This window comes from Salvelinus namaycush, chromosome 17 (assembly GCF_016432855.1).
Source record: "Salvelinus namaycush isolate Seneca chromosome 17, SaNama_1.0, whole genome shotgun sequence".
Lineage (NCBI taxonomy): Eukaryota > Metazoa > Chordata > Actinopteri > Salmoniformes > Salmonidae > Salvelinus > Salvelinus namaycush.
The window spans coordinates 36,717,841-36,743,202 of NC_052323.1; the positions used below are offsets into that span (position 1 = coordinate 36,717,841).

General features: G+C 49.5%; 1 protein-coding gene across 11 annotated transcripts in view; it reads left to right on the forward strand.

Annotated features, from left to right (window-relative positions):
- LOC120062579 (ankyrin repeat and KH domain-containing protein 1-like) overlaps positions 1–25,362 on the forward strand; it is a 64,789-nt gene that overhangs the window by 33,235 nt on the left and 6,192 nt on the right. For 5 of the 11 annotated variants that reach the window (XM_039012657.1, XM_039012660.1, XM_039012661.1 and 2 more), the window contains exons 9-32: positions 400–481; positions 675–866; positions 3,257–3,366; positions 4,223–4,310; positions 4,750–4,877; positions 6,699–6,842; positions 6,962–7,067; positions 8,454–8,731; positions 9,073–9,369; positions 10,975–11,410; positions 11,631–11,773; positions 11,927–12,038; positions 12,240–12,385; positions 13,068–13,210; positions 13,444–13,657; positions 13,843–14,018; positions 14,182–14,344; positions 14,522–14,617; positions 14,779–15,094; positions 15,304–15,503; positions 18,542–18,843; positions 19,058–19,210; positions 19,562–19,711; positions 22,188–23,685. In XM_039012657.1, the coding sequence (XP_038868585.1) occupies positions 400–481; positions 675–866; positions 3,257–3,366; positions 4,223–4,310; positions 4,750–4,877; positions 6,699–6,842; positions 6,962–7,067; positions 8,454–8,731; positions 9,073–9,369; positions 10,975–11,410; positions 11,631–11,773; positions 11,927–12,038; positions 12,240–12,385; positions 13,068–13,210; positions 13,444–13,657; positions 13,843–14,018; positions 14,182–14,344; positions 14,522–14,617; positions 14,779–15,094; positions 15,304–15,503; positions 18,542–18,843; positions 19,058–19,210; positions 19,562–19,711; positions 22,188–23,685 (5,673 nt within the window). Of the gene's footprint in view, positions 1–399; positions 482–674; positions 867–2,403; positions 2,888–3,256; positions 3,367–4,222; positions 4,311–4,749; positions 4,878–6,698; positions 6,843–6,961; positions 7,068–8,453; positions 8,732–9,072; positions 9,370–10,974; positions 11,411–11,630; positions 11,774–11,926; positions 12,039–12,239; positions 12,386–13,067; positions 13,211–13,443; positions 13,658–13,842; positions 14,019–14,181; positions 14,345–14,521; positions 14,618–14,778; positions 15,095–15,303; positions 15,504–18,541; positions 18,844–19,057; positions 19,211–19,561; positions 19,712–22,187; positions 23,686–25,362 lie in introns of those variants that run through there. The other 6 variants (XM_039012662.1, XM_039012667.1, XM_039012659.1 and 3 more) reach the window with 5 other exon arrangements.

Sequence of the window (25,362 nt, forward strand, 5' to 3'; positions counted from 1 at the left end):
AATTAAAATGAACAACCCCCCCCCTGTTGTTTTACAAGATTTAACCCTCAGTAATAGTTAAATGTTTAATTTGGGGGGTATTTTTTTTGCTTTTACATGTCAAGTCTCGACATCAGACAAACCAATGCACGTGCCATATAATTAGGCACGCCTCTCCATTCTTTTGTGAAATTGCATAAATCAATGCAGTGCCTTGTGGGATTCCACTTCGCTGTGGAAGCGGCAGCGTTGCAGGGTCAGTCGAAGTGCCTACTGGAGGTGTTAACTCGCCCCTACGCCCTTGATCATTTTCACTCCTTCAGCTTTGGGACACTTGTGCAAATGGAGGGGTGAGGGGAAGTGGGTTTTGGGATTCAGCCACTGAGTCCTGTAACAGTGTATGTTTTTTAATGTGTCCAGGTGAATGATGAAGGTTACACCCCTCTGATGGAGGCAGCCAGAGAAGGTCATGAAGAGATGGTGGCCCTGCTATTGGCTCAGGGTAATCAACTGGCAGATAAATGGATACCTGCACACTGTTCAATGATGTTGCATGTATACTATGTTATTGTGTGTAATGAAGTGCTTTGTCAGGCCTGTTGGTGAGAGTCTCACTCCTAATATAGATACTTACCTCTCTCTCCATCTCTCGATTTCTCTCTCCATCTCTCTCTCTCTCCTCCCACCCCCTCCAGGTGCCAACATCAACGCCCAGACGGAGGAGACGCAGGAGACAGCCCTGACGCTGTCCTGCTGTGGAGGGTTCCTGGAGGTGGCTGACTTCCTCATCAAGGCCGGGGCCGACATTGAGCTGGGCTGCTCCACGCCTCTCATGGAGGCTGCACAGGAGGGACACCTGGAGCTGGTCAAATACCTCCTGGCTGCAGGTACATACACACCTGGAGCTGGTCAAATAACTCCTGGCTGCAGGTACATACACACCTGGAGCTGGTCAAATACCTCCTGGCTGCAGGTACATACACACCTGGAGCTGGTCAAATACCTCCTGGCTGCAGGTACATGCACACCTGGAGCTGGTCAAATACCTCCTGGCTGCAGGTACATACACACCTGGAGCTGGTCAAATACCTCCTGGCTGCAGGTACATGCACACCTGGAGCTGGTCAAATACCTCCTGGCTGCAGGTACATACACACCTGGAGCTGGTCAAATAACTCCTGGCTGCAGGTACATACACACCTGGAGCTGGTCAAATACCTCCTGGCTGCAGGTACATGCACACCTGGAGCTGGTCAAATACCTCCTGGCTGCAGGTACATACACACCTGGAGCTGGTCAAATACCTCCTGGCTGCAGGTACATACACACCTGGAGCTGGTCAAATACCTCCTGGCTGCAGGTACATACACACCTGGAGCTGGTCAAATACCTCCTGGCTGCAGGTACATGCACACCTGGAGCTGGTCAAATACCTCCTGGCTGCAGGTACATACACACCTGGAGCTGGTCAAATACCTCCTGGCTGCAGGTACATACACGCCTGGAGCTGGTCAAATAACTCCTGGCTGCAGGTACATACACGCCTGGAGCTGGTCAAATACCTCCTGGCTGCAGGTACATACACGCCTGGAGCTGGTCAAATAACTCCTGGCTGCAGGTACATACACGCCTGGAGCTGGTCAAATACCTCCTGGCTGCAGGTACATACACACCTGGAGCTGGTCAAATAACTCCTGGCTGCAGGTACATACACACCTGGAGCTGGTCAAATAACTCCTGGCTGCAGGTACATACACACCTGGAGCTGGTCAAATAACTCCTGGCTGCAGGTACATACACACCTGGAGCTGGTCAAATACCTCCTGGCTGCAGGTACATACACACCTGGAGCTGGTCAAATACCTCCTGGCTGCAGGTACATACACACCTGGAGCTGGTCAAATACCTCCTGGCTGCAGGTACATGCACACCTGGAGCTAGTCAAATACCTCCTGGCTGCAGGTACATGCACACCTGGAGCTGGTCAAATACCTCCTGGCTGCAGGTACATACACACCTGGAGCTGGTCAAATACCTCCTGGCTGCAGGTACATACACACCTGGAGCTGGTCAAATACCTCCTGGCTGCAGGTACATACACACCTGGAGCTGGTCAAATACCTCCTGGCTGCAGGTACATACACACCTGGAGCTGGTCAAATACCTCCTGGCTGCAGGTACATACACACCTGGAGCTGGTCAAATACCTCCTGGCTGCAGGTACATACACACCTGGAGCTGGTCAAATACCTCCTGGCTGCAGGTACATACACACCTGGAGCTGGTCAAATACCTCCTGGCTGCAGGTACATACACACCTGGAGCTGGTCAAATACCTCCTGGCTGCAGGTACATACACACCTGGAGCTGGTCAAATACCTCCTGGCTGCAGGTACATACACACCTGGAGCTGGTCAAATACCTCCTGGCTGCAGGTACATGCACACCTGGAGCTGGTCAAATACCTCCTGGCTGCAGGTACATGCACACCTGGAGCTGGTCAAATACCTCCTGGCTGCAGGTACATGCACACCTGGAGCTGGTCAAATACCTCCTGGCTGCAGGTACATGCACACCTGGAGCTGGTCAAATACCTCCTGGCTGCAGGTACATGCACACCTGGAGCTGGTCAAATACCTCCTGGCTGCAGGTACATGCACACCTGGAGCTGGTCAAATACCTCCTGGCTGCAGGTACATGCACACCTGGAGCTGGTCAAATACCTCCTGGCTGCAGGTACATGCACACCTGGAGCTGGTCAAATACCTCCTGGCTGCAGGTACATGCACACCTGGAGCTGGTCAAATACCTCCTGGCTGCAGGTACATGCACACCTGGAGCTGGTCAAATACCTCCTGGCTGCAGGTACATGCACACCTGGAGCTGGTCAAATACCTCCTGGCTGCAGGTACATGCACACCTGGAGCTGGTCAAATACCTCCTGGCTGCAGGTACATGCACACCTGGAGCTGATCAAATAACTCCTGGCTGCAGGTACATGCACACCTGGAGCTGGTCAAATACCTCCTGGCTGCAGGTACATGCACACCTGGAGCTGATCAAATAACTCCTGGCTGCAGGTACATGCACACCTGGAGCTGGTCAAATACTGAGGATTCTTTGTTTGATCTTTAGTATTTTTGTAGGGTACTTATGTGAGACTCCAGGCCTTAGCCTAGAAACTAGATGGCTGTTGTAAGTAAAGTTGACAACTTCTACCTTTTTAACAGGGCTTGTTAGTTTTTTTGGTCTGCTCTGAACTCTGAACTCTCTATAGGGGCAAACGTGCACGCTACGACGGCGACAGGAGACACAGCGCTGACGTACGCGTGTGAGAACGGACACACTGACGTGGCCGACGTTCTACTGCAGACTGGAGCCGATCTGGTACACAAACACCTGTTATCTTTCACTCTGTCTGTCACCATCTCCCTTTCTGATTTATCTTCCCTGTTAGCTCTTTCATTCTGTCACCATCTCCCTTTCTGATTTATCTTCCCTGTTAGCTCTTTCATTCTGTCACCATCTCCCTTTCTGATTTATCTTCCCTGTTAGCTCTTTCATTCTGTCACCATCTCCCTTTCTGATTTATCTTCCCTGTTAGCTCTTTCATTCTGTCACCATCTCCCTTTCTGATTTATCTTCCCTGTTAGCTCTTTCATTCTGTCACCATCTCCCTTTCTGATTTATCTTCCCTGTTAGCTCTTTCATTCTGTCACCATCTCCCTTTCTGATTTATCTTCCCTGTTAGCTCTTTCATTCTGTCACCATCTCCCTTTCTGATTTATCTTCCCTGTTAGCTCTTTCATTCTGTCACCATCTCCCTTTCTGATTTATCTTCCCTGTTAGCTCTTTCATTCTGTCACCATCTCCCTTTCTGATTTATCTTCCCTGTTAGCTCTTTCATTCTGTCACCATCTCCCTTTCTGATTTATCTTCCCTGTTAGCTCTTTCATTCTGTCACCATATCAGTCTGTGTGTGTGTTTGTTTTACTGTCCTTGTTGGTACCAGAAGTCCTCACAAGGATAGTAAAACTATAACATTCGGACATTACTATTTTAGGCTTGGGGGTTAGAATTAAGGTTGGGGTTAGGCTTAGGGTTAGATTTAGGGCTTAAGGAAAATAGAATTTAGGATGGGAATCAATTCTTTGGTCCCCACAAGGATAGCAATACAAAACTGTGTGTGTGTGTGGACCCATGTCCTCTCCTAAAATCCACGTCCTGTTTGTCTGTTCTCCAGGAGCATGAGTCTGAGGGGGGGAGGACACCCCTGATGAAGGCAGCCAGAGCAGGACACCTCTGCACCGTGCAGTTCCTCATCAGCAAGGGTGGGTTAGGTTAGACTGCATCTTTTTTTAAACCCTCTACAATGCCCTCGTTAAAACAATGTCCAACTATGGCAGCCACTGGAAGGAGTAGGTGAAGTCAGAGTGAGTGCTTTGCATAGCTGCTTTGGTGGTGTTTTCTGTGGGACTGAAAAAAACAACGCTTGGGAATGTAAAATAATGTGTTTTACCAGGCGCCATGCTGTTAAAATAACCCTTCTGTTCCAGAATTTCCTTCGTTCCTCAATGTTGTTATTTTCGGTTCTGTTTTCTTGAACTGGTTCCAACCCCTGGTTCTAATATTCTTTGGCTTAGACTGCATTAAAAAACAAGTTCAAGTCCCTCATATAGGATCTACATTCATTTTGAACTATTGTTGTTATGAAACAATTGATTCTTAGAAGTGAATTTAAAGTGAAAGTTTCTTGTGTTTTGTGTCCAGGTGCTAATGTGAACAGAGCAACGGCTAACAAGGACCACACGGTGGTGTCTCTGGCCTGCGCTGGAGGACACCTGGCTGTGGTAGAGCTGCTGCTGACGCACGGAGCTGACCCCACACACAGACTGAAGGTAGAAAACACACACACACACACACACACACCTGACCCCACACAGACTGAAGGTAGAAAACACACACACACACACACACACACCTGACCCCACACAGACTGAAGGTAGAAAACACACACACACACACACACACCTGACCCCACACAGACTGAAGGTAGAAAACACACACACACACACACACCTGACCCCACACACAGACTAAAGGTAGAAAACACACACACACACACACCTGACCCCACACACAGACTAAAGGTAGAAAACACACACACACACACACACACCTGACCCCACACACAGACTAAAGGTAGAAAACACACACACACACACACACACCTGACCCCACACACAGACTAAAGGTAGAAAACACACACACACACACACACACACACCTGACCCCACACAGACTAAAGGTAGAAAACACACACACACACACACACACACACACACACACACACACACACACCTGACCCCACACACAGACTAAAGGTAGAAAACACACACACACACACACACACCTGACCCCACACAGACTAAAGGTAGAAAACACACACACACACACACACACACACACACCTGACCCCACACACAGACTGAAGGTAGAAAACACACACACACACACACACACACACACACACACACACCTGACCCCACACAGACTGAAGGTAGAAAACACACACACACACACACACCTGACCCCACACACAGACTGAAGGTAGAAAACACACACACACACACACACACCTGACCCCACACACAGACTAAAGGTAGAAAACACACACACACACACACACACACACCTGACCCCACACACAGACTGAAGGTAGAAAACACACACACACACACACACACCTGACCCCACACACAGACTGAAGGTAGAAAACACACACACACACACACACACACACACACACACACACACCTGACCCCACACACAGACTGAAGGTAGAAAACACACACACACACACACACACACACACACACACACACCTGACCCCACACAGACTAAAGGTAGAAAACACACACACACACACACACCTGACCCCACACACAGACTGAAGGTAGAAAACACACACACACACACACACACCTGACCCCACACACAGACTAAAGGTAGAAAACACACACACACACACACACCTGACCCCACACACAGACTGAAGGTAGAAAACACACACACACACACACACCTGACCCCACACACAGACTAAAGGTAGAAAACACACACACACACACACACACACACCTGACCCCACACAGACTGAAGGTAGAAAACACACACACACACACACACCTGACCCCACACAGACTGAAGGTAGAAAACACACACACACACACACACACCTGACCCCACACACAGACTGAAGGTAGAAAACACACACACCTGACCCCACACACAGACTGAAGGTAGAAAACACACACACACACACACACACACACACACACACACACACACACACACACACACACCTGACCCCACACACAGACTGAAGGTAGAAAACACACACACACACACACCTGACCCCACACACAGACTGAAGGTAGAAAACACACACACACACACACACACACACACACACACACACACACACACACACACCTGACCCCACACACAGACTGAAGGTAGAAAACACACACACACACACACACACCTGACCCCACACACAGACTGAAGGTAGGAAACACACACACCATCATCAAACAACACCATCAAACTCATAAGTCTGTTCAACTCAGTCATAGTAACAACAGTATCAGAATAGAAAAAGTGAACTTTGAAGCCTCATGCAGACTTACACTCACTTCCTGTTTCTCCTCCAATAGGACGGCTCGACAATGCTGATTGAAGCTGCTAAGGGCGGCCACACCAACGTGGTGTCCTACCTGCTAGACTTCCCTAACAACATCCTGTCTGTCCCCGCGCCCGACTTCTGCCAACTCACACCCCCCTCACAAGACCCCTCTCAGGTTAAATGTTTTTCATGAAATAGTTTTGTGCTATTGAAACAGGAAATGGTCAGCACGGAAATTGTGTTTAACTAGTTGTCAAAGTGGTTGATGTTTTACGACCAGTCATCTATCCCCAGGTTCCTCGTGTCCCATTCCAGGCCCTGGCCATGGTGGTGCCCCCCCAGGAGCCAGACAGAGCCCCCTCCAACGTCACCACGCCCCCGCCACCCGTCACCAGCAAAGGTAAAACAGGGAGCCTGGCCAGTTAAGAACGGGGAGCCTTGGCCTGGCCAGTTAAGAACGGGGAGCCTTGGCCTGGCCAGTTAAGAACGGGGAGCCTTGGCCTGGCCAGTTAAGAACGGGGAGCCTTGGCCTGGCCAGTTAAGAACGGGGAGCCTTGGCCTGGCCAGTTAAGAACGGGGAGCCTTGGCCTGGCCAGTTAAGAACGGGGAGCCTTGGCCTGGCCAGTTAAGAACGGGGAGCCTTGGCCTGGCCTGTTCTATACTGAACAAAATTATAAATGCAACATGCAACAATTTCCCAGATTTTACTGAGTTACAGTTCATATAAGGAAATCAGTCAAATTAAATGAATTAGGTCCTACTCTATGGATTTCACATGACTGGGAATACAGATATGCATCTGTTGGTCACAGATGGCTTAAAAAAAAAAAAGTAGGGGCGTGGTCAGAACCAGTCAGTATCTGGTGTGACCACCATTTGTCTCATGCAGCGCGACACATCTCCTTCACAGAGTTGATCAGGCTGTTGATTGTGGCCTGTTGAATGTTGTCCCACTCCTCTTCAATGGCTCTGTGAAGTTGCTGGATATTGGCGGGAACTGGAACACGCTGTCGTACATTACAAACATGCTCAATGGGAGACATGTCGAAGAACTGGGACATTTTCAGCTTCCTGGAATTGTGTACAGATCCTTGTGACATGGGGCCGTACATTATCATGCTGAAACATTAGGTGATGGAGGCAGATAAATGGCACGACAATGGGCCTCAGGATCTCATCACGGTGTCTCTGTGCATTCAAATTGCCATACACGTGTTCTGCGGTTGTGAGGCCGGTTGGACGTACTTCCAAATTCTCTAAAACGACGCTGGAGGCGGCTTATGGTAGAGAAATTTACGTTCAGGTCTCTGGCAACAGCTCTGTTGGACATTCCTGCAGTCAGCATGCCAATTGCACACTCCATCAAAACCTGAGACATCTGTGGCATTGTGTTGTGACAAAACTGCACATTTGTGGCCTTTTATTGCCCCCAGCACAAGGTGCATCTTTGTAATGATCATGCTGTTTCTTGATATGCCACACCTGTCAGGTGGATCGATTATCTTGGCAAAGGAGAAATGCACATTAACAGGGATGTAAACAAATTTGTGCACAACATTTGAGAGATGTGCTTTTTGTGCATATGGAACATTTCTGGGATAAATTTTTTCAGCTCATGAAACATGTTGCGTTTATATTTTGGTTCAGTATACTTATCAAAAGTGTCTAACGATGACGTGACTTCAACTGATGAGGAATTGACTTCATTGTAGTGTGACCTAATCTTCCTCTCATCCCTTTCTCCCTCAATCCTTCTCATCCCTCTTCCCCCATCCCTCCTCTCCAGGTTCGTCAAAGCAGAGACACGCTGCCATCCCTCCCAGCCCCTCCAGTCCAGGAGGGGTACGTCCCGGCCCGGGGCCCGGGGATGCAGAGGCCTTGCCCCCCTTCCACCTGTGCCAGCCCCTGGAGTGTATCGTGGAGGAGACAGAGGGGAAGCTTAATGAGCTGGGCCAGAGGATCTCAGCCATAGAGAAGGCCCAGCTGCAGTCTCTGGAACTCATTCAGGGAGAGCCGCTCACCAAAGACAAGATTGAAGAGTTGAAGAAGAGCCGGGAGGAGCAGGTGAGAGCAGACGGATGATCATTCGTAGGTATAGGAACACAGAGATCCTATTGAATTATTGATGAGGTCATAGACCAGCGTTTCCCAAACTTGGGGTGCACGTTTTGGTGTTTGCCTGAGCAAAATGATTCAAATAATACATCTTTTTTTGAATCAGCTGTGTGGTGCTCGGGCAAAAACCAAAATGTGGACACCTTGGGGTCCCCAGAACCAAGTGCCTAATGAACACCACCTAGGTCTGATAGGATCTGATGGGTCTATGAAATCTCTCATCCAATGGATGAGCGAGACCTGAACATAGAACTATGGGTCTGATCCCCCCTGTGGCGTGTGTCCTCTAGGTCCAGAAGAAGAAGAAGATCCTGAAGGAGCTGCAGAAGGTGGAGCGCCAGCTGCAGTTGAAGACCCAGCAGCAGTTCACCAAAGAGTACATGGAGGCCAAGGGCCTGAAGGAAGAGCAGGAGGCAGGCCAGGGCCCGGGACCAGGGCCGTGGGAAGGGGCCAACACTACCATGCCCGGGGTCCTCACAGCACCACCAGGGGTTAACACGCACCCACAGCCCGGGTCGGACACCGGGTCTGACGAGGAGAACAGAGAGGAGGAGGAGGAGGAGGAGGAAGAAGAAGATGATGAGGAGGTTAGGAGTTGTTGGCGGTGGTCTGTTTATTCTGAGTAGTCAGGAGTTTCTGCTTTTCTGGCATTTTCCTCCTGGTATCGAATAATATCACCCCCTGGTGTCTAATAATATCACCCCCTGGTGTCTAATAATATCACCCCCTGGTGTCTAATAATATCACCCCCTGGTGTCTAATAATATCACCCCCTGGTGTCTAATAATATCACCCCCTGGTGTCTAATAATATCACCCGCTGGTGTCTAATAATATCACCCGCTGGTGTCTAATAATATCACCCCCTGGTGTCTAATAATATCACCCCCTGGTGTCTAATAATATCACCCCCTGGTGTCTAATAATATCACCCCCTGGTGTCTAATAATATCACCCCCTGGTGTCTAATAATATCACCCCCTGGTGTCTAATAATATCACCCCCTGGTGTCTAATAATATCACCCCCTGGTGTCTAATAATATCACCCCCTGGTGTCTAATAATATCACCCCCTGGTGTCTAATAATATCACCCCCTGGTGTCTAATAATATCACCCCCTGGTGTCTAATAATATCACCCCCTGGTGTCTAATAATATCACCCCCTGGTGTCTAATAATATCACCCCCTGGTGTCTAATAATATCACCCGCTGGTGTCTAATAATATCACCCGCTGGTGTCTAATAATATCACCCCCTGGTGTCTAATAATATCACCCCCTGGTGTCTATCACCCCCTGGTATCTAATATCGTCCCCCTGGTGTCTAATAGAAACACGACTGTCGTCCCCCTGGTGTAATAGAGACACGACCGTCGTCCCCCTGGTGTCTAATAGAGACACGACCGTCGTCCCCCTGGTGTCTAATAGAGACACGACCGTCGTCCCCCTGGTGTCTAATAGAGACACGACCGTCGTCCCCCTGGTGTCTAGTAGAGACACGACCGTCGTCCCCCTGGTGTCTAGTAGAGACACGACCGTCGTCCCCCTGGTGTCTAGTAGAGACACGACCGTCGTCCCCCTGGTGTCTAATAGAGACACGACCGTCGTCCCCCTGGTGTCTAGTAGAGACACGACCGTCGTCCCCCTGGTGTCTAGTAGAGACACGACCGTCGTCCCCCTGGTGTCTAGTAGAGACACGACCGTCGCCCCCCTTGGTGTCTAGTAGAGACACGACCGTCGCCCCCCTTGGTGTCTAGTAGAGACACGACCGTCGCCCCCCTTGGTGTCTAGTAGAGACACGACCGTCGTCCCCCTTGGTGTCTAGTAGAGACACGACCGTCGTCCCCCTTGGTGTCTAGTAGAGACACGACCGTCGTCCCCCTTGGTGTCTAGTAGAGACACGACCGTCGCCCCCCCTTGGTGTCTAGTAGAGACACGACCGTCGCCCCCTCTTGGTGTCTAGTAGAGACACGACCGTCGCCCCCTCTTGGTGTCTAGTAGAGACACGACCGTCGCCCCCCCTTGGTGTCTAGTAGAGACACGACCGTCGCCCCCCCCCTTGGTGTCTAGTAGAGACACGACCGTCGCCCCCCCCCCCCTTGGTGTCTAATCATAATTTTCCAGACTTAAGCTGTCCTGATCACATTCCTGCTGTTTTTGAGATCTTCTTTTAGATGCTTAATTTGTAGAAGTTTGCCTCATTCCTATTCCAGGATGACGAAGATGAGGATGATGATGATGACGACGACGAGGTGGAAGATTACGCTAAACTACCCCAGGTGGACACCATCCTCTACAGGGATGGACTGCAGCCCCCCCTGCCCCCCTCGCCCTCACCCCATCCCCTATGCTCCCCCCACTCCCATCTCCACCCCCCTCCTCCCCCCCTCCAGACTGCCTTTGTGCCCATCCAGCCCTTACCTGAGTACAGCCCGTGCCCAGCTGACTACCCATGCCCTGGCAGTACCAGCCCTGAGCTGCAGAGGGTACTGGTGGGCCAGCAGATGCTGGGTCAGGGTCAAGGTCAGGGGTTAGGACCAGGGATGGTAGGGCAGCAGGCCCCAGACGGACTCATGGTGGCTACGCCCGCTCAGACGCTTACAGACACGCTGGATGACATCATGGCAGGTGAGTGGGTGCAGCGTAGCGTGGTCTTACAGCTGTTCTACCTGCTGTGGGTGGGTGCATCTCAAGTCTTAACTAATTTCCTCCTTAGAATACTTCTTGTCTCCTTTCCTTCAACTGCACTGATTTGAAAGAACAATACTGATACACAAATTCCTCAGAAGAAAGGCCTGAAAAGTAACAGATACTTTTCCCTTTCTCTCCTTTTCTTTCTGTGTTCCAGCAGCGGTGGGCAGCAGAGTACCCATGTTGAACACTACAACATCTCCAACCCCCCTGTCTGAACCCCTGTCACAGACCCCCTCCAATATGGGCTCACCCCCCTCCCCACTGCCCCTCTACCCCTCTGTGGACATCGACGCACACGTAAGTCACTGTTCACACACACACACACACACACGCTGTGGATATCGATGCTCATGTACTGTAAAGCCGATGGTCACACACACACATTTAAGACTGAGACACACCTACACACAGCGTTGTTGTAAATGTGTGTGTGTGTCCCTCTCCTTTCAGACGGAGAGTAACCATGACACTGCGCTGACGCTGGCATGTGCCGGAGGACACGAGGAGCTGGTGTCTGTTCTCATCGCACGAGGAGCCAACATCGAGCATCGCGACAAGAAGGGTAACACACAAAGTTACTGTTCATTCTAAATGTTAGTCGGGCCTGTATATCCGTCAGACATCTTTTATTTTCGGATTAATCAGGAATATTTTTTTCATACATCCAAGACAGGATTTATACAGTGTTCAAAGTGCTTCACATTGTATTGGGTGAATCTGTATATCTGGTTGTGACCCCCTCCTCTCCTCGTCTTCTCCCCAGGGTTCACCCCTCTAATCCTGGCTGCAACAGCGGGCCACGTAGGGGTGGTGGAGCTCCTTCTGGATAAAGGGGGTGACATAGAGGCCCAGTCAGAGAGAACCAAAGACACGCCCCTCTCCCTGGCCTGCTCAGGGGGACGACAAGAGGTACACCAGACATCTGATTTAAATGTGTTTCTTTTTTTTTAAAATTATTATTATTTATTTTTTTAAATAAATTTTATCCCCTTTTCTCCCCAATTTTCGTGGTATCCAATCGCTAGTAATTACTATCTTGTCTCATCGCTACAACTCCCGTACGGGCTCGGGAGAGACGAAGGTCGAAAGCCATGCGTCCTCCGAAGCACAACCCAACCAAGCCGCACTGCTTCTTAACACAGCGCGCCTCCAACCCGGAAGCCAGCCGCACCAATGTGTCGGAGGAAACACCGTGCACCTGGCCCCCTTGGTTAGCGCACACTGCGCCCGGCCCGCCACAGGAGTCGCTGGAGCGCGATGAGACAAGGATATCCCTACCGGCCAAAACCTCCCTAACCCGGACGACGCTAGCCCAATTGTGCGTCGCCCCACGGACCTCCCGGTCGCGGCCGGCTGCGACAGAGCCTGGGCGCGAACCCAGAGACTGGTGGCACAGTTAGCACTGCGATGCAGTGCCCTAGACCACTGCGCCACCCGGGAGGCCTTAAATGTGTTTCTAGTGTGTAATTCTATGGTACACGCTCACTTCCTTTCTATGAATCACCACATTGAAACTAAATCAACTCCCCTTTCACAGAAATAGGTATGTTGAGAAAACAATAGACTTACATTTCCTTGTCTCCTCTCCTAGGTGGTGGAGTTGTTGCTGTTGCGAGGAGCTAATAAAGAACATCGTAACGTGTCAGACTACACCCCTTTGAGCCTGGCGGCGTCTGGAGGCTATGTCAACATCATCAAGATCCTTCTCAACGCCGGCTCAGAGATCAACTCCAGGTATGGGACGGGACCAACTTGTTTTCTCTTTTAACTGATACCACTACTTTCCCAGGTCTTGACCAAATACATTTATTTATGAAATAGCATTTCTTACATCAGAAACGTGCACTGGGTTATTTAAATGAATGATGACTGCATCTTTGGTAGTGAAAGTCCCTCACGTCTCTCACCAATTGATAAAATCCTCCCTCGATCTCTTTCTCTCTCTCTCTTTCTCTCTCTGTCTGTAGGACTGGCAGTAAGCTGGGTATCTCTCCCCTGATGCTGGCAGCGATGAACGGTCACGTACCAGCGGTCAAGCTGCTGCTGGACATGGGCTCAGACATCAACGCTCAGATCGAGACTAACAGGAACACGGCTCTGACTCTGGCCTGCTTCCAGGGCCGCGCTGAGGTGGTCAGTCTGCTGTTGGACCGCAAGGCCAACGTAGAGCACAGAGCCAAGGTGAGGAGACAGAACCGTTAGCGGTCCATATTATAGCAGTATATCAAGTCCAGAGCCAAGTTACATATAGGCTCTGGTGAATCCTAACTAGAGAATTGTCACTCCGTCTCCCAGTGCCTGACTAAGTGTTTGAGGGATTTGCCCCATATTGTACATTTGATGTTGACCTCCCCCTCCCCTGTTAGACTGGTCTGACCCCTCTGATGGAGGCAGCGTCGGGGGGCTATGCTGAAGTGGGCCGGGTGCTGCTGGATAAAGGGGCTGACGTCAACGCCCCTCCTGTCCCCTCGTCCCGAGACACAGCCCTCACCATCGCTGCAGACAAGGGCCACTACAAGTTCTGTGAGCTGCTCATCAACAGGTGGGCATTAAACCAACTAATCAATCATTCTGAATTAATCAAGGTCTTTGTCAGAGTATTAATTTTGAAGCCAGCAATTTCCCTAAAAGGTAATGTTTTGATTCTCTCGTTCATTTTTTTATCCTGTGTTTATCTCTTGTCCCTGTTTTCCTCCCTTCTCCAGAGGGGCTCACATTGACGTGCGCAATAAGAAAGGGAACACACCTCTGTGGCTGGCGGCCAACGGCGGCCATTTTGACGTGGTTCAGCTGCTGGTGCAGGCTGGGGCCGACGTAGACGCTGCAGACAACCGCAAGATCACACCGCTCATGGCTGCCTTCCGTAAGGTAGGTCGTGTCGCAGGATGACCCTTCCCCTCTGCAACACCTGGCCCTCTCACTACCTAGTTCCAGTACTAGGTCCTACAGTCTTCCCCATACCTTTACTGCTCCCAGCCTGAAACAATATTGGCCTATTTTACAGTTATCTTTCATCTTCTCTCTCCCCTTGTCTGTGTTTCTCAGGGGCATGTAAAGGTGGTTCAGTACCTGGTAAAGGAGGTCAACCAGTTCCCCTCAGACATTGAGTGTATGAGATACATCGCCACCATCGCTGACAAGGTAACACCTCCACCGGTTTGGAATGGTCACTCTTTGAGCTTGTATGTTGGCTGGATATCATTGACTGTCAAATGCGCCATATCTTGTATAAGTATGGCAGTGGGTTAGAAAGAGTTGTGTCCACTAACTCCACCAACTCTCCATCCCTCCCTTGCTCTCAGGAGTTGTTGAAGAAGTGCCATCAGTGCATGGAGACCATCGTCAAAGCCAAAGACCAGCAGGCTGCTGAAGCCAACAAGAACGCCAGCATTCTCCTCAAGGAGCTGGACCTGGAGAAGTCCAGAGAGGAGAGCAAGAAGCAGGCCCTGGCCGCCAAGAGAGAGAAACGCAAGGAGAAACGCAAGAAGAAGAAGGAGGAACAGAAGAAAAAGCAGGAGGAGGAGGAGGAGGAGGAGGAGGAAGAGGAGGAGCAGAAGACAAACAAGGAGGAGGGGGAGGAGGACTGTGAGATGCAGAAGCAGGATGACTCCGCTGAGGGTAAATGATATCTTAATTTCAATATCTATTCTTTTGTTCCCAAAATGCTGATTATTAACATTTGTTTGCTGTGGCTAGTTTAACAAAAGCTAAGTGTAGATTGCAGTCAATCCTTGTCCGTAGACTGTTTTCAAAGTAAGGAAACGCATGTCAATGTAATATTGTGGAACTATCTCTTCAACTCTACGTTCATCCCTCCCGCTCTTCAGAAGTGGACCCCCCCATCGACCCCCCCAGTGCGACCACTACCACCACAATCGGTATTCCCGCCACCTCGCCCTCCTTCAGCTCTGTGTTCGGCAAGAAGAGGGCCAGTGTTGCCACGACGACCAGCACCAACCGCAAGAGCAAGAAGAACAAGACCAAGGACTCCTCCCCCAGCGAACCAATCATACGTCAGGACCCACAGGTAACTAACCAATCATACGTCAGGACCCACAGGTAACTAACCAATCATACGTCAGGACCCACAGGTAACTAACCAATCATACGTCAGGACCCACAGGTAACTAACCAATCATACGTCAGGACCCACAGGTAACTAACCAGTCATACGTCAGGACCCACAGGTAACTAACCAATCATACGTCAGGACCCACAGGTAACTGACCAATCATACGTCAGGACCCACAGGTAACTAACCAATCATACTGCAGGACCCACTGGCGGTTGGTGTATTTAAAGTATAGATTCACATTTAGATTTTGCACACGCACACACACACATATATAATACACACAGTACCAGTCAAAAGTTTGGACACACTTGCTCATTCAAGGGTTTTGCTTTTCTACATCAAAACTATGAAATGACACACATGGAATCAAGTGTTAAACACCTCAAAATATGTTTTGAGATTTTTCAAAAGAATCACCCTTTGACTTGATGACAGCTTTGCACACTCTTGGCATTCTCTCAACCAGCTTCATGAGGTAGTCACCTGGAATGCATTTCAATTAACAGGTGTGCCTTGTTAAAAGTTAATTTGTGGAATTTCTTTCCTTAATGCGTTTGAGCCAATCAGTTGTGTTGTGACAAGGTAGGGGTGGTATACAGAAGATAGCTCTATTTGGTAAAAGACCAAGCCCATATTATGGCTCAAATAAGCAAAGAGGAACGACAGTCCATCATTACTTTAAGACATGAAGGTCAGTCAATCCGGAAAATGTCAAGAACTTTGAAAGTTTCTTCAAGTGCAGTCGCAAAAAACATCAAGCACTATGATGACACTAGCAATCATTGGTACCGCCACAGGAAAGGAAGACCCAGAGTTACCTCTGCTGCAGAGGATCAGTTCATTAGAGTTACCAGCCTCAGAAATTGCAGCCCAAATAAATGCTTCACAGAGTAACAGACACATCTCAACATCAACTGTTCAGAGGAGACTGCGTGAATCAGGCCTTCATGGTTGAATTGCTGCAAAGAAACCACTACTAAAGGACACCAATAGGAAGAAGAGACTTGTTTGGGCCAAGAAACATGAGCAATGGACATTAGACCGGTGGAAATCTGTGCTTTGGTCTGATGAGTCCAAATTTGAGATATTTGGTTTAAGCCGCCATGTCTTTGTGAGACACGGTGTGAGTGAACGGATGATCTCTGCATGTGTGGTTCCCACCGTGAAGCATGGAGGAGAAGGTGTGAGGGTTCTTTGCTGGTGACACTGTCAGTGATTTATTTAGAATTCAAGGCACACTTAACCAGCATGGCTACCACAGCATTCTGCAGCGATACGCCAACCCATCTGGTTTGCGCTTAGTGGGACTATCATTTGTTTTTCAACAAGACAATGACCCAACACACCTCAGGATGTTTGACCAAGAAGGAGAGTGATGGAGTGCTGCATCAGATGACCTGGCCTCCAAAATCACCCAACCTCAACCCAATTGAGATGGTTCGGGATGAGTTGGACCGCAGAGTGAAGGAAAAGCAGCCAACAAGTGCTCAGCATATGTGGAAACTCCTTCAAGACTGTTAAAAAAGCATTCCAGGTGAAGCTGGTTGAGAGAATGCCAAGAGTGTGCAAAGCTGTCAAGGCAAAGGGTGGCAACTTTGAAGAATCTCAAATATAAAATATATTTTTGATTCGTTTAACACTTTTTTTGGTTTCATAGTTTTGATGATGTCACTATTCTACAATGTAAAAATAAAGAAAAACCCTTGAATGAGTAGATGTGTCCAAACTTATATATATATATGTATACACACATGTATGTGGACACCCCTTCAAATGAGTGGATTTGTCTATTTCAGCCACACACATTGCTGACAGGTGTATAAAATCGAGCACATAGCAATGCAATCTCCATAGACAAACATTGGCAGTAGAATGTCCTTACTGAAGAGCTCTGACTTTCAACATGGCACCGTCATAGGATGCCACCTTTCCAGTAAGTCAGTTCATCAAATTTTCTGCCCTGCTAGAGCTGCCCTGGTCAACTGTAAGTGCTGTTATTGTGAAGTGGAAAAGTCTAGGAGAAACAATGGCTCAGCCGCAAAGTGGTAGGCCACACAAGCTCACAGAATGGGACCGCCGAGTGCTGAAGCGCATAGAAAGTTTGTCCTCGGTTTCAACACTCACTACCGAGTTCCAAACCGCCTCTGGAAGCAACTTCAGCACAAGAACTGTTTTGTTTGGGGCTTTTTTAAATGGGTTTTCATGGCCGAGCAGCCGCACATCAGGCAGTCCGACAGACGAATCTGGGTTTGGCGGATGCCAGGAGACCACTACCTGCCCCAATGTCAACTGTAAAGTTTGGTGGAGGAAGCATAATGGTCTGGGGCTGTTTTTCATGGTTCAGACTAGGCCCCTTGTTCCAGTGAATGGAAATCTTAACACTACAGCATACAATGATATTCTAGATGATTTTGTGCTTCCAACTTTGTGGCAACAGTTTGGGGAAGGCCCTTTCCTGTTTCAGCATGACAATGCCCCTGTGCATGAAGCGAGGTCCATGCAGAAATGGTTTAAGATCGGTATGGAAGAATTTGACTGGCCTGCACAGAGCCCTGGCCTCAACACCATCTAACACCCTTGGGATGAATTGGAATGCCGACTGAGCCCGGACTAATCGCCCAACATCAGTGCCCGACTTCACTAATGCTCTTGTGGCTGAATGGAAGCAAGTCCCCGCAGCAATGTTCACTTGTCTGGTTTTCCACTAGATGTTGGGAGGTTGTTATAGCAGGAAAGGGGGACCAACTCCATATTAATCCCCATGATTTTGGAATGAGCTGTTAGACGAGCAGGTGTCCACATACTGCTGGTCATGACTGTAAAATATAATGTAGCTAAATTCAAGGACGAGTGAAGCCAGTGTTTTTTTTTTTTTTTTTTTTTTTGAGGCTGTAAATACATACACATTTCCTTTCAAAATTCTACCGTCTCAAACAGTCAAAGCAAGTCAATCAAGGTGTCTAATCAGTGATAATTCCATCTCTGTCCAGCAGGTGGTGCTGGCACAGCACAAGGCAAACCAGATCCATGGGGAGCCGCGGGGCGGGGCTGGGGGTGCAGGGGGCACCAGCGACTCAGACCCCCTGGACAGCACCGACTGTGCCAGTGAGAGTAGCAGCAGTGGGGGCAAGAGCCAGGAGCTCAACTTCCTCCCTGACCTCTCCTCTTCCTCCTCTTCCTCTTCCTCCTCTTCGTCCTCGGGCCCCTCTCACAGCCTGCAGCCAGGCCCAGAGAAGAGACACTGTCCTCAGCTACACCCAGTCACCGTCTCCATCTCCAAACCTACACAGAAGTGAGTGATCTGCAGCACCTTTGGTTTGAGTTAGAACTGTAGTTTTCCTAAAGGAGCTGGTCAAGCACCACCAATCACACAGAACAGTACATTTCTAATACAAGTACGTAGTTAAAAACAGCAACCATATTAATTGTGAATCTGACCTTTTATCCCTTTCTCTTTCTCTCCCCCACATCTCGCCCGCTCCCCCTCTGTCCCTCCCCCCTCTCAGAGCTCCAGACATGAGTGAGTTGACCCCCAGCAGCTCTGTACCGTCTCAGTTTAAGACCATGTCGCTACCCGTCACATCCTCCAACAGCAAGAGCCTCACCAGCCCCAAGAGGGGACAGAAGAGAGAGGAGGGTTGGAAGGAGGTGGTGAGACGGTGGGTAGACACACACACCATCCATAAAATCCATCTGGAAATGCTTCAAGTTAATCTATAGGTCATTTTAGGCCAGTGGTTCCCAACCTTTTTCAGTTACTGTACCACCAATTGAATTTTGCTCTGCCTGGAGTACCCCTGAAGTACCCCCTCATGTGTATTTTACCAGTAGGCCTATGGTCTCATGAGTCTTCTCAAGTCCCCCCTGTGGATAGGCCAGGTACCCTTGGTTGGGAACCACTGTTTTAGTCAATGAGGAAAAGTAAGTTGTCAGGCCTGTGGCTCCCCATGGATCTTGTGCTTTGGCCCGGTTCTAAACCCCATATGAATCTCTCTCTCTCCGGGCTGCAGGTCCAAGAAGCTGTCGGTCCCGGCCTCGGTGGTGTCGAGGATCATGGGTAGAGGAGGCTGCAACATCACAGCTATACAGGACGTGACGGGAGCACACATCGATGTGGACAAGCAGAAAGACAAGAACGGAGAGAGAATGATCACCATCAGGTAGGGACAGGGAGGGCCCTCTGGTGGCAGCAGCCCACTATTACACCAGTCAGCAGAGTAGAGAACTGAACAGGAGGAAAGCAGAGAAAAGGGTAATAGCTATGCGTTGATTTATCTGAGTCAGGTTTTCCCAAACAACCAGGGGTATGCGCAATGCCGTCGGGGGTACCCCAAATAAAAATGTGATTCACTTAAAAATAAAAAAAATAAACAATATGTTTATATTTTCCAACGGGGCTATACATTTGGGTGATTTTTTTTCTTCTCTCGCCTGAGTAGCCTCGTTTCACTGGCAAAAATAAAATTTAAACCATCTTGTGTTCAGCGAAATAACAACACAGTGTCAAATACAGGTAGCCTAGTCAAATAATTAACATCCGCTCACATAAACCGTTACTCTCTCGCGGGAAACCTTCACTTGCGCAGACATTTAGAAACAAAACATGACAATTTGAAGAATAAGCCACGGAAGCGTCTTATATGGTGAGCTACCAAGTGGCTAGGACAGGCAAGCCCCATACTATAGTGGATGACTTAATTATTCCTGCTGCCGCGGATATGGCTGGGACAATGCTGGGGGTAAAGGACAAAAAAACGATACAGACAATGCCTTCATCAAACAACACTTTTTCACAATGTATCAGTGACATGGAAGGTGATGTTTTGAAACAAGTGCTGGTTTGCATACAAGCCAGTGAATTCTATGCATACAGCTGGATGAGTCAGACGTGGCGGGCCTGGCACAGCTCCTGGTATATGTCCGTTACGTTTATGGGGGGTCAATTAAGGAAGACATCCTCTTCTGCAAACCACTGGAAACCAGGACAACAAAGGATATTTTTAAAGTACTGGACAGCTATGTGACATCAAATGGACTTTGGTGGTCAGGATGTGTTTGTGTCTGTATTGGTGGCGCAAAAGCCATGACAGGGAGACATATTGGAGTGGTAAAGCGCGTGCAAGCAGTTGCTCCCAACACCACTTGGGTACACTGCAGCATCCACCAAGAGGCTCTTGCTGCCAAGGGAATGCCTGACAGCTTGGACACTACAGTGAAAATGGTTTACTTTGTTAAATCAAGACCCCTGAACTCTCGTATATTTTCTGCATTATGCAATGATATGGGCAGCGACCATGTAACGCTTTTACAACATACAGAAGTGCACTGGTTATCAAGGGGCAAAGTATTGGCAGGTTTTTTTGAATTGAGAGACGAGCTTAAAGTTTTCTTTACTGACCATAATTTTCACTTGTCTCACTGCCTGCACGATGACGAGTTTCTCACACGACTGGCCTATCTGGGTGATGTTTTGTCTCGCCTGAATGATCTGAATCTAGAATTACAGGGACTCTCCGCAACTATATTCAATGTGCGGGACAAAATTGAGGCTATGATTAAGAAGTTGGAGCTCTTCTCTGTTTGTATTAACAAGGACAACACACAGGTCTTCCATCATTGTATGATGTTTTGTGTGCAAATTAACTCAAGCTTACGGACAATGTCAAATGTGATATAGCGAAGCACCTGAGTGCGCAATTATGCAGGTACTTTCCCAAAACGGACAACACAAACAACTGGATTCATTATCCCTTTCATGCCCTGCCTCCAGTTCACTTACCGATATCTGAACTAGAGTGCCTCATTGAAATTGCAACAAGCGGTTCTGTGAAAATAGAATTTAATCAGAAGCCACTGCCAGATTTCTGGATAGGGCTGCGCTCAGAGTATCCTGCCTTGGCAAATCACACTAAGACACTGATGGCCTTTGCAACTATGTACCTATGTGAGAGTGGATTCTCGGCCCTCACTAGCATGAAACTAAATACAGGCACAGATTGTGTGTGGAAAATGATTTTAAGACTGAGACTCTCTCCAATACAACCCAACATTGCAGAGTTATGTGCATCCTTTCAAGCACAACCTTCTCATTAACCTGTGGTGAGTTATTCACAATTTTTGATGAACAAATAAGGTTTTATATGTAAGATGGTTAAATAAAGAGAGAAATTTATTATTTGTGCCCTGGTCCTATAAGAGCTCTTTGTCACTTCCCACGAGCTGGGTTATGATGACAACTTACACTCATTGTTATGTTTAATAAATGTATCGTATAGTGTGTGTGTGGCAGGCTTACAATGATGGCAAAAAAACAACATTTGAGAGTGCGCGGACCCTGGTGCCAGAGGGGGTACTCAGCTGGAGGTTGAATGTTTGAAGGGGTACGGGACTATAAAAAGTTTGGGAACCACTGATATGAGTGATTCTACGTATTTAAAAGGTTAATAGCTATGTGTTGATTTATGAGTGATTCTATGTATTTAAAAGGAATGAAGTGGAGTGTCTAATCAATCCTCCTGCCGTATCTCCAGGAGATCAGTGAAGAGTTGAGATACTGTGATTGGTTGGAACCATGTCCGTGGAATGTGTACATTGTTGTGTGGCCCCTGACCTCTGTGTTGTGATGGTCCATTCCAGAGGTGGCACAGAGTCGACACGCCACGCAGTCCAGCTGATCAACTCTCTGATCCAGGACCCAGCCAAGGAACTAGAGGACCTCATCCCCAGGAACCACATCAGGGCCCCGGGCTCCAAGATCACCTCAGCCCCCTTCCCCACCCCCACTGGGGCTAACCTTAACCTCACCATCGGGGCCAAGGCCCTGGGCTCCCTGGTCACGTCCTCTGGGGTCTCCTTCCAGTCCTCTTCCTCTCAGACAGGGGGTAAGATGGGTAAGGGTCTGTCTGGGGTGAGACAGCCCTTCCCCGTGTCTCTCCCCCTGGCCTACGCCCATCCCCAGCTGGCCCTCCTGGCAGCCCAGACCATGCATCAGATCAGGCTCCCCAGGCTGCCCATGGCCCAGTTTGGTGGGACCTTCTCCCCTGCCGCCAGCACCTGGGGCCCGTTCCCGGTGCGGCCGCTGAGTCCCGGTAGCGCCAACAGCTCCCCCAAACACAACGGTGGTAGTAGTGGTAACAACCAGCCCAGATCCAACTTGTCTAGTCATAATGATCACAATAACACATCATCCTCTGTCTCCAGTCCTAGTGCCTCTAACAGTCAGACAGCTACGACTACAGGGTCACCTCACATCCCTAACCCCCCTCATGGGGCCCAGGCCCAACCCAGTGCCCCCACCCCTTCCTCAGTTAGGAAACAGCTGTTCACCTCTGACCCCAAGCACACAGGGGTCAACTCTGTCTCCATGGTTACTGCCACCACTGTCAGTAGTAGTAGTCACTCAGTGAGAGGTACAGGGTCTCCCGCCCACCAACACACGGGCTTAATGGCTACGTACGCCCCTAACACTCCTCATCCCCAGGTCGCACCCATCTCACAGCCCCCAAAGTCACCCCCCAGCGCCCCCACTGCTCCCCCAGGCAAGGAGAAGCTGACTCCCTTCCTCTCTCAGGAGGCCCAGCTCGTCTCAGTCAACATTGTGGTTAGTTCAGGTGGTTTCACCGCCCCTGCCATGGCTGCCCCCTCCAAACCTGAGCCCCGCCAGCAGCAGCACCAACCCCCTCCTCCCCTAACCTCCACCACCTCATCAGACCCCCCTCCACCTCTCCTCCCTCTTCAGTCCAGCTCCCACCTCCCCCCATCCTCCTCCGCCCCCTCACACAAACACCCCAACAGCACCGTACCCCACTTCTCGGCTCCCGCTCCCCGCATCTCACACCGCATGCAGCCCCCGACAGGGCCCTACTATCAACACCCCAACCAGCAGCAGCAACAACAACAACCGTTCCTACCCCACAACACACAGCAACAACATGAGCACCCCAAACAGAAGCTTCCCCAGGCGTCCCAGCCCACCTCCATGCCCCCTCAGCCCCAGTCCTCCATGGGTCTGATGAACGGCTCTCAGATGCAGCAGCAGGTCCATGGTGGGGCCAAGCCCCAGCAGATGCCCCCTAACTTCGGCCCTGCAGCCCTCTTCAACCATTTCAGCAGCATGTTCGACAACAACAACCAGGTGGGTGCCACTATTTTTATTATCCACAGAAAAACATTTTATTACAATAGAGCAGGGCTCTCCAACCCTGTTCCTGGAGGTTTTAACTCCAACCCCGTTCCTGGAGGTTTTAACTCCAACCCCGTTCCTGGAGGTTTTAACTCCAACCCCGTTCCTGGAGGTTTTAACTCCAACCCCGTTCCTGGAGGTTTTAACTCCAACCCCGTTCCTGGAGGTTTTAACTCCAACCCTGTTCCTGGAGGTTTTAACTCCAACCCCGTTCCTGGAGTGATACCATCCAGTAGGTTTTAACTCCAACCCTAATCTAGCGTACCTGATTCTAATAATTTGCTGGTTGATAAACTGAATCAGGTTGGTTACAACTTGGGTTGGAGGGAACACCTACAGAAGGGTATCTCTCCGGGAACGAGGTTGGAGTTGAAACCTACAGAAGGGTATCCCTCCGGGAACAGGGTTGGAGTTGAAACCTACAGGGGGGTATCTCTCCGGGAACAGGGTTGGAGTTGAAACCTACAGGAGGGTATCTCTCTGGGAACAGGGTTGTAGTTGAAACCTACAGGAGGGTTTCTCTCTGGGAACAGGGTTGTAGTTGAAACCTACAGAAGGGTATCTCTCCGGGAACAGGGTTGGAGTTGAAACCTACAGGAGGGTATCTCTCTGGGAACAGGGTTGGAGTTGAAACCTACAGAAGGGTATCTCTCTGGGAACAGGGTTGTAGTTGAAACCTACAGGAGGGTTTCTCTCCGGGAACAGGGTTGTAGTTGAAACCTACAGGAGGGTATCTCTCCGGGAACAGGGTTGGAGTTGAAACCTACAGGGGGGTATCTCTCTGGGAACAGGGTTGTAGTTGAAACCTACAGGAGGGTTTCTCTCCGGGAACAGGGTTGGAGTTGAAACCTACAGGAGGGTATCTCTCCGGGAACAGGGTTGGAGTTGAAACCTACAGGGGGGTATCTCTCCGGGAACAGGGTTGGAGTTGAAACCTACAGGAGGGTTTCTCTCCGGGAACAGGGTTGGAGTTGAAACCTACAGGGGGGTATCTCTCCGGGAACAGGGTTGGAGTTGAAACCTACAGAAGGGTATCTCTCCGGGAACAGGGTTGGAGTTGAAACCTACAGGAGGGTATCTCTCTGGGAACAGGGTTGTAGTTGAAACCTACAGAAGGGTATCTCTCCGGGAACAGGGTTGGAGTTGAAACCTACAGGAGGGTATCTCTCCGGGAACAGGGTTGTAGTTGAAACCTACAGGAGGGTATCTCTCCGGGAACAGGGTTGGAGTTGAAACCTACAGAAGGGTATCTCTCTGGGAACAGGGTTGGAGTTGAAACCTACAGGAGGGTATCTCTCTGGGAACAGGGTTGTAGTTGAAACCTACAGAAGGGTATCTCTCCGGGAACAGGGTTGGAGTTGAAACCTACAGAAGGGTATCTCTCCGGGAACAGGGTTGGAGTTGAAACCTACAGGAGGGTATCTCTCTGGGAACAGGGTTGTAGTTGAAACCTACAGAAGGGTATCTCTCCGGGAACAGGGTTGGAGTTGAAACCTACAGGAGGGTATCTCTCTGGGAACAGGGTTGTAGTTGAAACCTACAGAAGGGTATCTCTCCGGGAACAGGGTTGGAGTTGAAACCTACAGGAGGGTATCTCTCCGGGAACAGGGTTGGAGTTGAAACCTACAG